The sequence below is a fragment of the Rhea americana genome, unplaced genomic scaffold (genome assembly GCF_003343005.1).
Source record: "Rhea americana isolate MKP2758 unplaced genomic scaffold, rheAme1 scaffold_649, whole genome shotgun sequence".
In the NCBI taxonomy this organism is placed as follows: Eukaryota; Metazoa; Chordata; class Aves; order Rheiformes; family Rheidae; genus Rhea; species Rhea americana.
Window position 1 is genome coordinate 44,902 of NW_028186811.1, and position 13,490 is coordinate 58,391.

Here is a 13,490-nt window from a genome sequence, read left to right on the forward strand (position 1 = left end):
GGTAGGCGGCGGCCGCGGGGCCGGGGTCCGCGGGGTCCGCGGGGACCGCGGGGACCGGGGCCGGGGCCGGGGTGGTGTGCGAGGCAGGCAGCCCCGAGCGCCGCTGCTGGACAGATGCTGGACCCCGAGCCCTGCTCCGGCTCCAGGGTGGGGGCGAGTACGGCTCCCAGAGAGACACCGAGGGGCAGGGGGCCTCGGGAGGGAGGGGCTGGTGCTGAGGGAGAGGCAGGCGCAGGGCACGGGTGACCCCTGCAAGCAGGGAAGAGCCCAGGCTGCAGATCCTGCAGCAGCGGAGGAGCAGCCTCTGAACGGGGACAGGCAGCAGCAGCCCGGCTGCAACCGTTCATCGCATCTCCTGCACTGCCGTCTTGCTCAGCGCTGCTGCCCCACACACACTGCCTCCCCCAAGCACCACAGCCTCCCTCCCTGCCCCACCACCGCTCTGCCACCACCCCAGCAAACACCACTGCTTTCTGTCCCCCTGTTAGCCTCCTCCCCTAGAGGCCTTGCGGCCACCCCACAGGCACCCTCCCAGTCCCCATGCTCCCACCCGGAGCATGGTTGCTGCCAGCCATCCCCAGCAGATCCCCCCCCCCCTTGCCCAGGAGCCGTGCCCTGCTCCACTCTGCTTGAGAAGCCTGTCCCTGCTCCCAGTGTCCCTCCCTGCATGGCCCCAGCAGCACCTCCCTCGCCCCRTCCCCATGAGCCTCTCGCTCCCACCATGTCACGCCTGTCTGTGCCGTGTGCCAGCTGCAGATGTGCCAGTGCCTGGTGAGAACGGGGGGGACGCAGGAGTGTGCAGGCAGCCGTATTTGGGAAAGCATGCTTATGTGCAGGGCGTATGAGGAAGAACCTCTTGCTGTGTGACTCATGGGTGGAAGGAAGGTATGTGCACAGGCTGCGAGCGGTCCCGTTCAGGTGGGTGTGAAGGGGATGTGCACGCRCACGTTGCTGTCTGGGGCCTGCTGCTCATGCAAATGCGAACACACTTCATGACGCAGCCAGCCACGAACAGCGCGGCACAGCGATTACCCTTCCCAGGAAGAGCAGCCCATGCCTGAGACAGACCGTGACCTCAGGGAGCGTGGCAGGTGCCAGCACCTGAATCTCAGCCAGGAAGTTCCTCACGCAGGGAAAGTCAGTTACTAAAAGTTTCCATGGGGCTGACGCCTTCTGATTAAAGGCAGAAGGATCCTTTCTCTGCCTGTACACCCGCAGCCTCCTCACATTGCCAGCCAGCCCCACAGCGCTGCCCACTCTGGGGTGAGCAGCCGCCGGCTCTGGGGGCTTCCTGGCCCTCTCTGTGGAGGGAGAGGGCAGGTGATGGTCTCCTTGCAGCAGTTCTTGCTCTGAGCCCCACTGCACCCATGTGAGGGGAGCTACGAGCCCTTTCCTCATCGTGCCCTGCTCCTGATGGGGCTACGAGAGCTGGAGCTGCCGAGACCAACCTTGGGGGCTCCTGCCCCCAGCGCACAGCCCTGCAGGGAGTCCGGGCTTCAAGTTGCTGCCCTGTCACAGCTGGGAGAGCCCACATCTCTGCACATGGCTACCAGCGGCCGGCAGGGTCAGCGACATGCCCTGGGCAAGGGGGTTTCCCTAGCACAAGCTGACCGACCTGAGCAATCTCTCGGGAGTGCTCTGTGCAGGGCAGCATGCCCCTGTGCCTGAGCATGGCTGGGCTTATCCCGGCTCCTCCCAGTGCAGCTCTGCCTGCCCTGTCCAGCCCCTGCAGGCGGGCCGGTCCTGAGGCCAGTGCAGACAGAGCCTGCAGCAGTGCCACCAGACTGCTGCGTGCTTGCAGCAGAGCCTGCAGCCACAGGGGGCCAGGCRCACAGCTGCTCAGCCGCCAGCACGGGTCTGCACACCCAGCAGGAGCCTGCAGGCCAGGGCCAGGCGGCTCCGCAAGGCGGGTGGCTTCCTCCCTCCTCGCGCAGGCACTGTGGCAGGGGATGGAGCTGCTGACCCACTCCCAGCCAGCAAAACAGCCCTCCCTTGCCTTTCTGCAGGGAGATACCCCAAATCCTGACTCCTTGCTCCCCCACCCTCCCTCATGCCCAGTAGGAGTCCTTCTTGCCGCAGGAGCAGGAGTCAGGGCTACGGGCTCCCAGCCTACCTCCGTCCCTGCCTCTTGACGCCAGACAGCGACAGGTAATCATGAACTTGCAAACATGGGCAGCATTGCCTGGGCAGATCCAAGTCCACACAGCAGTGCCTGTGCTGGTACAACAGGGCAGACAGAGCTGGTGCTTGTCGGGACCTTTCCCCTGGAGATGAGCAAGGCTGGGTCCAGGCACCACCTGAGCCAGTGGACAAGGCTTTGGCCCTGGGCAGCATGGCAGAGTGTGGGAATGCACTGGAGCGGCACACATGGGGACAGAGCTGGATGTGCAGAGCCCTGTGCTGCACCACTGGTGGCATGCGGCAAACTCCCACAGCACCATGCCAGCCCTGTGCTGTACATTATCTGCTGCTTCCTGATGTGTTTATGCAGGTGGCACAGGCAAAACATGGGTTTGTGAACAAAGGGCAGGATCTGCTCCTCTGTGCTCCAGTTAAGGCCCCAGGAATGCTGCAGAGCCGCAAGACATGGCCAGTTTTCATGATCCTGCTCAGTAAGGTTGGAGCAGCAAAGTCAGCGTGGTACCAGTTCTCCCTGGGGGCTGCCTGGACAGGGCTTTTCCCAGCTCCCGCATGTCAAAGCGCAAAGCTGCCATGCCCCAGAACACATCTGGAGCCGTGTTCCCGGGCTGCAGCCAGATGCTGGACTTGYGTGATGCTTGCTCCTGGCCAGTGGTCAGCACCTCCACCCAGCCAACCTAGCTGCAGGGGGTTTTGCAAGGAGGTCTCCTAGGCTTGCTGCCATACTTGTGCTCAGGCTCTTCCTCAGCAGCCCAGTGGTCCCTGGGGCCACTCCAGCCCTAACGTACCCACCTGTCTGTGCACCGGCAGGAAGCAGTGCTGAGGGCTCAGCTTTAAGTGATGGGAGCCACAAGGGGACAAAGGAGTCACCTCTGCTGCCCCAGTGCAGCAGGGCCAGCCCCTTCTCTCCTCAACCCCATGCTAACATGAAATCAGCTCCCAGGTCTCCTTAGCCCTGCTCTAACCCTGCAGCCTCCTGCTGCAGCACTGGCTTCAAGCGCAGCACTGAAGCTGCAGGGCACAGRTGACACTGCTGTGCAAAGTTGAGGGCAGGGAGGCCCCCTGCATAGYGGCATGCACCTCAATTATAGCCAAGTGGTTGTGACTAAGCCATAGCTCACCCGCCCTCTGCACAGACCATGCTCAGCCACAAATGCCCTCCAGCCTTCGGATTTGCACTGCCCAGCACTTGCTAGCCTAATATTTTTTGCTGGCACCATTACTTGTTGTATAACGGCTGTATTGTGGTTGATCCCAGAGTGTCCAGGAGCTGTTTGAACATGAGTGCAGACAGGTTTCTGTGCTACTAGTCTGGCCTGCAGCATCTACTCGCTTTTCCTTTGGCTGCTTGCTTTGTCCTGCTCCCTCTTGCCCCTCTTCCCATGCTTTCTGAGCAATGCAARGAGAGCAGGTACCTCAGTTCAAGTGCAGCTGTGGGCACTAGGCAAAGGACCTTTGGGGCTGCTTCTAGGGACTCACCTGCTCCACTCTCTACTGCCAGGCCCTCCCTGACTGATGTCACTGTAGGGAAGGAGGCCAGGGGAGTCTGGTCCTATGAGCTGACAGCCTCTCCCTGACAGAGGGCAGCAGACTTTTTGCGCTCACTCAGGAGTTGCTCATCCCTGTGCCAGTGTCAGCAGCAGCCCAATTGCTATGATGGTCACAGAGCACTGGAACAGGTTTCCCAGAGAGGTTGTGGAGTCTCCTTCCTCGGAGACATTTGAAAGCCAACTAGAAGCGATCCTGTGCAATGTGCTCTAGGTGATCCTGCTTGAGCAAGGGAGGGTTGGATTAGATGATCTCCAGAGGTCCCTGCCAATGTCAATCATTCCATGATTCTGTGACTAAGCACAGGTAGCCACTGTGGAGCGCTGCTCTTGCCTGATGTTTTGCCCCCTGCACAAACTCCCATGCAGGTCTATGAAGCACCACACAATGCTTTTATACCAAATGCATGCAACAGCTCATGGAGACTTTACTTCTCACAAGAGCCAGGCCTGCCTCAGTGTGCACAGAGCCACATGCAGTCCTGGCTGCACTGCTGCAATGTGAGCAGAGAGGCATGCTCAGCGAGGGCTGCTGCAAGCACCTGGCTCCTCTTTGGCCATAACAGCATGAGGAGGTATGCACAGGAGGCAGGTCAGACCCTATGGCCAGCAGACAGAATCACAGAATGGTTGAGGTTGGAAGGGACCTCTGGAGATCATCTAGTCCAAATCCCCTGCTCAAGAAGAGTCACCTACAGCACATTGCACAGGATCGCATCCAGGCAAGTTTTGAATATCTCCAGAGAAGGAGACTCCACAGCGTCTCCGGGCAACCTGTTCCAGTGCTCTGTCACTCTCACAGTAAAGAAATTCCTCCTCATATTTAGGCATAATTTCCTGTGGTTCACTTGTGTCTGTTGCCTCTTCTCCTGTCATTTGGCACCACTGAAAAGAGTCCAGCCCCATCCTCTTGACATCCTCCCTTAAGGTATTTGTAGATGTTGATAAGATCTCCCCTCAGTCTTCTCTTCTCTGGGCTAAACAGGCCCAGCTCTTGCAGCCTTTCCTCATAGGACAGATGCTCCAGCCCTCTGATCATCTTTGTAGCCCCACACTAGACTCGCTCCAGTAGCGCCACATCTCTTTTGTCCTGGGAGCACAGAACTGGACACAGTGCTCCAGATGTGGCCTCACCAGAGCTGAGGAGAGGGGCAGGATCACCTCCCTCGACCTGCTGGCAACACTCTTCCCAATGCACCCAAGGATACCATTGGCCTTCCTGGCCACAAGGGCACATTGCTGGCTCATGACTCTGTCATGGTCCTTTTTATCAGCTCCCTACCCTACTGCCTCACATTGCCCCTGCCCAAGGTGCAGACCTCCCTGCAGGTGCTCTGGGATGTGACACAGCAGGCATGTTCCCTTGGGTGCTTCTGCTCTGGTCTCTCCTGCATGCTGAGATCTCCCAGAGCCTCTGGCCAGGACAGCCTCCATGATCCCATCAGGTCAGGCTCAGACAGCAGCTGGTGCCTACCTCTGGCAGGTCTGGGTCAGCATGACAGACCTGAGGATAGACACATTGGCCTAGCTCAGCTTCTGCCTATTACTTCCTCCTGTCTGAGAGATATTTCTGTTTCTTTTTCCCCCATATTTCACAGGTAAAACATAGAAAAATTGACTTCCCACTGAACTTTGCCATTCTCTCCCCTCTCTGCAGTGACTCTTTCTGGGGCCCAGTTGCCTTCCACAGGGCAGTGAGGAAAGAAGGCAGCTGTTGAAGGTACATGCTTAGCAGTGAGGCAGGAGGATGGCGAGCAAGCCAGCAGTGAATGGTCATGCTGCCCCCATTGCTCACCATGAAGATATGCCAGGRGCAAACCACTTCCGCCAAGACATACTGACTTGCAAACAGAAACAAGCAACTGAGAGGGATGTGACAGGGATGGACACTGCCAGTGAGCCCCTGGAAGTGGCTGGCAGCATTGCTGGAGTGTATGTAGAGGCTTCAAAGAAGATAATGAGCTTTTATGATGCCACCAGGGAGCATCTTCTGGGTTTGGATCCAGCACTGTGTCTCCTTGAGGCCCAGGCAGCCACTGGCTTCATCACTGACCCTGTGAAGAACAGGCATGTGTCTGTAGCAGAAGCTGTGAACCTGGGGTTAGTGGGGTTGGAACTGAAAGAGAGGCTGCTCTCTGCAGAAAAAGCTGCCACTGGCTTCATGGACCCTTATACAGAACAGAAAATCTCCCTGTACCAGGCGATCCAGAAGGACCTAGTTGGGAGAGAGCAAGGCATCCGGCTGCTAGAGGCCCAGATTGCAACTGGAGGCATCATTGATCCAACCACTGGCCATCGGGTCCCAGTAGATGTTGCCTGTGAGAGGGGATATTTAGATGRAGAGATGAGTCAGCTCCTCTCTGACCCCAGCAATGAGGACAGCAAAGGGTTCCTTGACCCCAGCACTATGGAGAGAGTCACCTATCTGGAGCTAATAAAGAAGTGTGTTACTGATCCGGCCTCAGGCTTCCTCCTCTTGCCCCTGAAAATCACATTCCAGGGGTTGGGAGGAATGGTGAGTAGCAGAGAGCTGCTGGACTTTGGCATCATCAGCACTGATGTGTTCAGAGGTCTTGAGGAGGGGAGAGTTTCTGTCCAGGAGGTAGCAGAGAATGAGTCTGTTCAGCAGTTCCTACATGGGACAAGGAGCATAGCTGGTGTTGTTGTTCTGCCTTCCAGTGAGCGGAAAAGCCTTTACCAAGCACTGAGAGAACATCTCCTTGTGCCTGGTGCTGCTCTGATGCTCCTACAAGTCCAGGCCTCCACTGGCAGCCTGACAGACCCCATAAAGAACAAAATCTTCTCAGTTGATGAGGCTGTCAAGACTGGTCTCGTCGGCCCAGAGCTTTATGAGAAACTGTCTTCAGCTGAGAGAGCCATCACTGGGTACAGGGACCCCTACACTGGGGAAATGCTCTCTCTGTTCCAAGCCATCAGGAAGGGCTTCATCCCCAGGAATCATGGCATTTGCATTCTGGAGGCTCAGATAGCCACGGGAGGTATCATTGCTCCAGGCAGGCACCTTCGTGTCCCCACAGACACAGCTTGCAAGTGGGGGTACCTGGACGAGGCCACGAGGCAGTTCCTTTCTAGTCCTACCGATGACATGAAAGGGTTCTTCGACCCTAGCTCCAAGGAGAAGCTGATCTATGCAGAGTTGCTGAAGAGATGTGTCACTGATCCAGACACAGGGCTCCTCCTGCTGCCCCTTTGTGGAGACAGGGGAGAGGAGTCCAATGGAAACCACTTCTTCATTGACCACAGGACCCAAACAGCTCTAGAAAGCACAAAGGTACCCATTGCTTTAGGTAAATTCAAGGGAAAGCCAGTTTCTCTCTGGAAACTCCTCTTCTCAGACTACATGCCAAGTGAGCAAAGAGCCACTCTCACCCAGCAGTACTGTGCAGGAGAACTCTCCATGCAAGAACTGGCTAAGATGGTCAGTGCCACTATTGAAGAGATGACTTCCTCTGCTAATGTCACCTTTGAAGGCCTGAGGGACAGGGTTACAGCTGACCAGCTCCTGAGCTCTGAAATTATCAACAAAGATTTATTTAAGAAACTGAAGCAGGGAGAAACATCAGTCAAAGAAGTTGTCAGAATGGACACAGTCAAGAAATATCTGGAAGGAACGGGCAGCATCAGTGGGCTACTGCTTCCTGACTCCCAGGAGAAAATCAGCATCTACCAGGCAAAGAGGAAAGGGCTTTTAAGGCCAGGGACATCACTGATCCTACTGGAGGCACAGGCTGCCACTGGATTTATCATTGATCCAGCTGCCAACAAAAGGTATTCTGTGGATGAGGCTTTAAGAGCAAATGTTATTGGCCCAGATGTTTATGACAAGCTACTGACTGCAGAGAAATCAGTCACTGGCTACAGAGATCCTTACTCAGGGAACAAGATTTCCCTCTTCCAGGCCATGAAGAAAGAGTTCATTGTGAAAGAGCATGCTGTTCGTCTGCTTGAGGCCCAGATTGCCACTGGTGGCATCATCGACCCTGTTAACAGCCACCGTATCCCTGTAGAGGTGGCCTACAAGCGGGGCTACTTTGACAAGAAGATGAACTTGATCCTTTCTGACCCCAGTGATGACACAAAAGGCTTCTTTGACCCCAACACACATGAGAACCTCACATACCTGCAGCTGAAGGAGAAGTGCATCAYGGAGCCATCTACTGGGCTCTGTCTCCTCCCTCTGAACAGCAAGAAGCATCAGTTCATTGATGAAGTCACCAAACAGGTGTTTGGGAACTCCTGGCTGCATGTCAGGTTTGGGCGGTTACAAGGCAAGAGAGTTTCTGTGTGGGACTTGCTGAACTCTGAGTACTTCAGTGAGGGGAGGCGTCGAGAAATATTCAATCACTACCAGCTGAGAAAGCTCACATTGGAGCAAATCAGGATCCTGTTAGAGGAGGAAATGAAAAAATGGGCTCCCATCAAATTTCCAGCCATGAGAGGCAGCGTCAGTGCTTATCACCTGATGGAAACAGGTGTCATTGACAGGGGCCTGTTTGAGAAGGTGTTGGAGGGCTCCATCACACCAGAGGAAATCCTGCACATGGACTCTGTCAGAAAGTATCTCTATGGCTCTGGCAGCATTGGTGGGATTGTACTCCAGCCGTCAAACCAACGGATAAGCATTTATGAGGCCATGAAACAGAACCTGATGGTGCCAGGAATAGCCTTGCCATTGTTGGAGGCCCAGGCTGCCACAGGCTTCATCATTGACCCAGTGAACAACCAGAAACTCTGTGTAGATGATGCCATAAAAGAGGGAATAATCGGACCAGAAGTCCATGAGAAGCTGCAGCATGCAGAAGGGGCTGTAACAGGCTATAAAGATCCTTTTACAGGCAAGAAAATACCCCTCTTCCAGGCTATGAAGAAGGGCCTGATTGCTGACAAACAGGCTTTGCAGTTAATGGAGGTGCAGATGGCTACAGGAGGTATCATTGACCCAACATGTGGCCATTATATTCCCATAGAATTTGCTCAGAAACGGGGCTGCTTGGATGAGGACACAAGCAAGGCCCTTTCTAAACCCAGTGACAACAACAGAGCCTTCTGCCTCCCAGACAGCAAAGAAACTGTGACCTATGCTGAGCTAATTGAGCTCTGCCAGAAGGATGAGACCTCTGGCTTCCACTTGCTGCCTCTGCCACAAACAGCTGTTCCTGTTTACACTGATGAGCAAATCCAACAGCTTTTCAAGGAAACCTTGGTGAACAAAAAAGGGGTCTCCCTCTGGGAACTGATTCACTCTGCATATTTCACTGAGGAGCAGAGGAGTGGCTTTGTGGAGAAGTACCAGTCTAAGGAAATGTCTCTAGAGCAGCTGGTTGCCCTTGTCCTTAAACTCGTTAGAGAAATGGAAATGAAAGCCCACACCCACATCACCTTGGAAGGTTTGCGGGGCCACGTCCCTGCTGTCTGGCTGCTAGATGCTGGCATCATTACTGAGAAGATGTTTGAAGAACTGGTTCACGGCATAAGCACTCCTGAGGAAGTGTCTGCAATGGGGAATGTGAGGAGATACTTGCAGGGCACAGGCAACATTGCTGGGGTATTCATACAGGCATCCAAAAAGAAGATGAGCTTTTACCATGCTGTGAAAAACAATTTCCTCCTCCCTGGGGTAGCACTGAGGCTACTAGAAGCTCAAGCAGCCACAGGATACTTAACTGACCCAGCAACAAACCAGAAACTCAGTGTGAGGGATGCTATCAAAGCCACAATTGTTGGTGAAGAGCTCACTGAGAAACTCCTTCTAGCAGAGAGGGCGGTGACTGGCTACACAGACCCCTACACAGGGAGCTCCATCTCCATATGCCAAGCACTCAGGAAAGAACTAATCCCCCTGGGGGATGCTATTCCCTTGCTAGAAGCCCAGCTGGCTACAGGAGGGGTCATTGATCCCATTCACCACCACCACCTTCCACTCCAGGCTGCCTACAGATATGGTTTCTATGATGAGGACCTGAACCAAATACTTTCTCAGCTCAATGACAGCACCAAAATCTTTTTTGATCCAAACACAAAGGAGAATGTGACCTATCAGCAGCTGAAGGACAGATGCATTCCTGATGCTGAGACAGGCCTCTGGCTCCTACCTCTGTCAGAAAATGCAGTATTCTGTGTAGATGAACAAACAGTGGAGGTGCTGAAATCTGTGACTGTCTGTGTCAACATAGGGCGGTATAAAGGACAAACAGTGTCAATCTGGGACCTTCTCAACTCTGAATACATCTCAGACTGCAAGAGAAGAGAGCTAGTGCAAAAGTACAAAAATGAGAATACTGAAGTTTTGCATGAAATAATAACAATTGTCACCACAATTATCAAAGAGACTGAGACACAAGGCAAGAAGTTTGCATTTAAGGGCCTGAGAAAAAGAGTATCTGCCAGCGACCTCTTCCAGTCTCACCTGATAGATAAAAAAACACTTGATGAGCTCAACCAGGGAAAGAAAACAGTCAAAGAAGTCACTGAAATGGACTCTGTCCGCAGGTACCTGGAGGGTAGCAATTTCATAGCAGGAGTCCTTATACAGCCAAGCAATGAGAAGATGAGCATCTACCAGGCCATGAGGAAGGGCATCCTGAGGCCAGGGACAGCACTGGTGTTGCTGGAGGCACAGGCTGCCACCGGCTTCATCATTGACCCAGAGGAAAACAGGAAGTTTTCTGTGGAGGAAGCATTAACTTCAGGTCTAATTGGAGGAGAGATTTTTGAAAAACTGCTCTGTGCAGAAAGAGCTGTGACTGGGTACACAGACCCATACACAAAAGCCCCAATGTCTCTTTTTGAAGCCATGAACCAAGGACTGATTGTGAAGAGCCATGGCATCCGCCTGCTTGAGGCCCAGATTGCCACTGGTGGCATCATTGACCCTGTGCACAGCCACCGCGTCCCCGTGGAGGTGGCCTACCGGCGCGGCTACTTCGACCAGGAGATGAGCCAGATCCTCTCCGACCCCACGGACGACACCAAGGGCTTCTTCGACCCCAACACACATGAGAACCTCACCTACATGCAGCTTCTGGAGAGATGTGTCCAAGACTCAGAGACTGGGTTGTACATGCTCCAAGTTGTAAAGGAGGGGGGAAAGTACTTCTACATTGATGAGTCAACAAAACAGTTCTTACAATCAAAGCCTGTCAAAGTGAAAGTTGGAAAGTTTAAGGACCAGGCAGTTTCCATCTGGGAGATTCTCTGTTCTCATTACATCACTGAGCAGGAAAAAAAAGACTTAGTAAAGCAATATAAATACAAGACTCTAACACTGGAAGACCTTATAGCCTTTATCCTCAAAATAATCGAGGATACAGAGCAAAGAACAGAAGCCTTCAAGGTTAAAGGCCTTCGAGAGGACGTGTCAATATCAGAACTGTTTAACTCTGAGATACTTGACAAGAAAACTCTGGATCAGCTGCAGGCGGGAAGTCTTACACTCAACAGCCTCACAAAGATGGACAATGTCACAAAGTATCTGGATGGCACAGGATGTATCGCTGGCATTTTGCTCCCATCACGGAAAGAGAAGATGAGCATCTACCAGGCCCTGAAAAGGGGCCTCCTCACAGAGCAATGTGCACTGGGGCTGCTGGAGGCACAGGCTGCCACTGGTTTTCTCATTGACCCACTGAAAAATAAGAAGCTCTCTGTAGATGATGCCATCTCATCTGGGCTGGTGGGCAGGGAGTTACATGAGAAGCTCCTGTTAGCAGAGAAAGCTGTAACAGGATATACAGATCCATACACAGGAAAAAAAATATCCCTCTTCCAGGCTGTAAGAGAAAAGGTAACAACCAAGGAGCATGGTATCCACTTGCTTGAGGCCCAGATTGCCACAGGGGGCATCATTGACCCTGTGCACAGCCACCGTGTTCCTGTGGAAGTGGCCTACCGGAGAGGCTACTTAGATGAAGACATGTTTCTCCTAATTTCTGACCCAGATCATGGCAGCAAAGGATTTATAGATCCAAATACTCACGAAAAAATGAGTTACAGTCAGCTCCTGCAGAGATGTTCCAGAGACAGACAAACTGGATTCTACTTACTACAAGTCATGGAAAAAGAAGAAGACTATTTCTACATAGACGARGTCACAAAAAATATACTATTATCTACAATGGTACAAGTGCCTGTTGGAAAATACAAAGGGCATATGTTATCACTGTGGGAACTCCTCTGTTCTGAATACATCACAGAGGAGAAGAGAAAAGAACTGGTGAAACAATATAAACATGACTCCCATAACATTCTACAACAAATCATTGATACAATATTAAATATCATTAAAGAAAAAGAGGAGAGACGAGGCGATGTATGGTTCCAAGGTATCAGACAACAAATAACAGCATCAGAACTTCTCAGTGCACAAATAATTACAAAAGAAACAATGGAAAAACTACAGGAGGGAAAGGAGACAGTACAACAAATAGCTGAAATAGATAGTGTAAGAAAATATCTTGAAGGAACTGGGTGCATCGCTGGAGTGCTGGTGCCGTCCAAGGCTGACCCTGCCACGGTGGAGAAGATGAGCATCTACCAGGCCATGTGGAAGGGCATCCTGCGGCAGGGCACGGCCCTGGTGCTGCTGGAGGCGCAGGCTGCCACGGGCTTCGTCATTGACCCGCTCAAGAACGAGAAGCTCTCCGTGGACRAAGCCGTCTCCTCGGGGCTGGTGGGCAGCGAGCTTCATAAAAAACTTCTCTGCGCAGAGAGAGCCGTGACAGGCTACATGGACCCAGCTACAGGAAAAAAAATATCCCTCTTCCAGGCCATGAAGAAGGAGCTCATCGTCAAGGAGCACGGCATCCGCCTGCTCGAGGCCCAGATCGCCACCGGCGGCATCATCGACCCCGTGCACAGCCACCGCGTCCCCGTGGAGGTGGCCTACCGGCGCGGCTACTTCGACCAGGAGATGAGCCAGATCCTCTCCGACCCCACGGACGACACCAAGGGCTTCTTCGACCCCAACACGCACGAGAACCTCACCTACATGCAGCTCCTCCGCCGCTGCGTCCCCGACCCGGACACGGGGCTCCTCATGCTCCAGCTCATGGACAAGGGCTCGGTGCTCTACCAGCTGAGCGAGGACGCCCGGAAAGCCCTGCAGGCGGCCCGCACCACCGTCAGCGGGGGTCTCTTTGAGGGCCAGAGCGTCACCGTGTGGGAGCTCCTCTTCTCTCGCTACATCCCCGACCACCGGCGGCAGGAGCTCCTCGGGAAGTACAAGGCGGGGACGGTGACCATCCCGGAGATGATCACCATCCTCACCGCCATCGTCGCCGGGACCGAGGGCCGGGGCCRCGGCGCCGCCACGGCCGGCAGGGCGCCGCGCCAGGAGGCGACGTCCTCGCCCGAGAACGGCGAGGCCGCGGGCTCCCCGCGGGAGCAGGAGCGGGAGCGGGAGCTGGAGCGGGCCCTGACGTCCCGCACCGTCGAGGTCTCAGTGGGCGGCTTCCAAGGCCGGAAGGTCTCCGTGTGGGAGCTCCTCTTCTCCAAGCACGTCTCCGAGGCAAAGAGGCAGGAGCTGCTGGGGAAGCTCCGGGACGGGAGCCTGACGCTGGACGAGCTGGCAAGGCTCATCACCGTCCTCGTCGAGGAGACGGCGGCGAAGAGCAGCAACGTGAAGTTYGCGGGCTTCAGGAGGCAGGTGACCGCCTCGGACCTCATGGACTCGGGAATCATCGACAAGGACACGCTGGCCGACCTCCTCCAGGGCTCCAAGACGGTGAAGGAGGTGACGGAAATGGACTCTGTCAAGCGCTACCTGGACGGCACGGGCTGCATCGC

The 13,490-nt window shown here is 54.4% G+C and overlaps 1 protein-coding gene across 1 annotated transcript; it reads left to right on the plus strand.

The window, feature by feature from the left end:
- Positions 1-5,376: 5,376 nt before the first annotated feature.
- On the plus strand, positions 5,377-13,485 carry LOC146586824 (epiplakin-like; the record flags this gene model as incomplete). The annotated part of the gene is made up of 1 exon (XM_085320635.1): positions 5,377-13,485. A coding segment is annotated over exon 1 (8,052 nt), but the record flags the coding sequence as incomplete, so codon positions are not given.
- Positions 13,486-13,490: the final 5 nt, after the last annotated feature.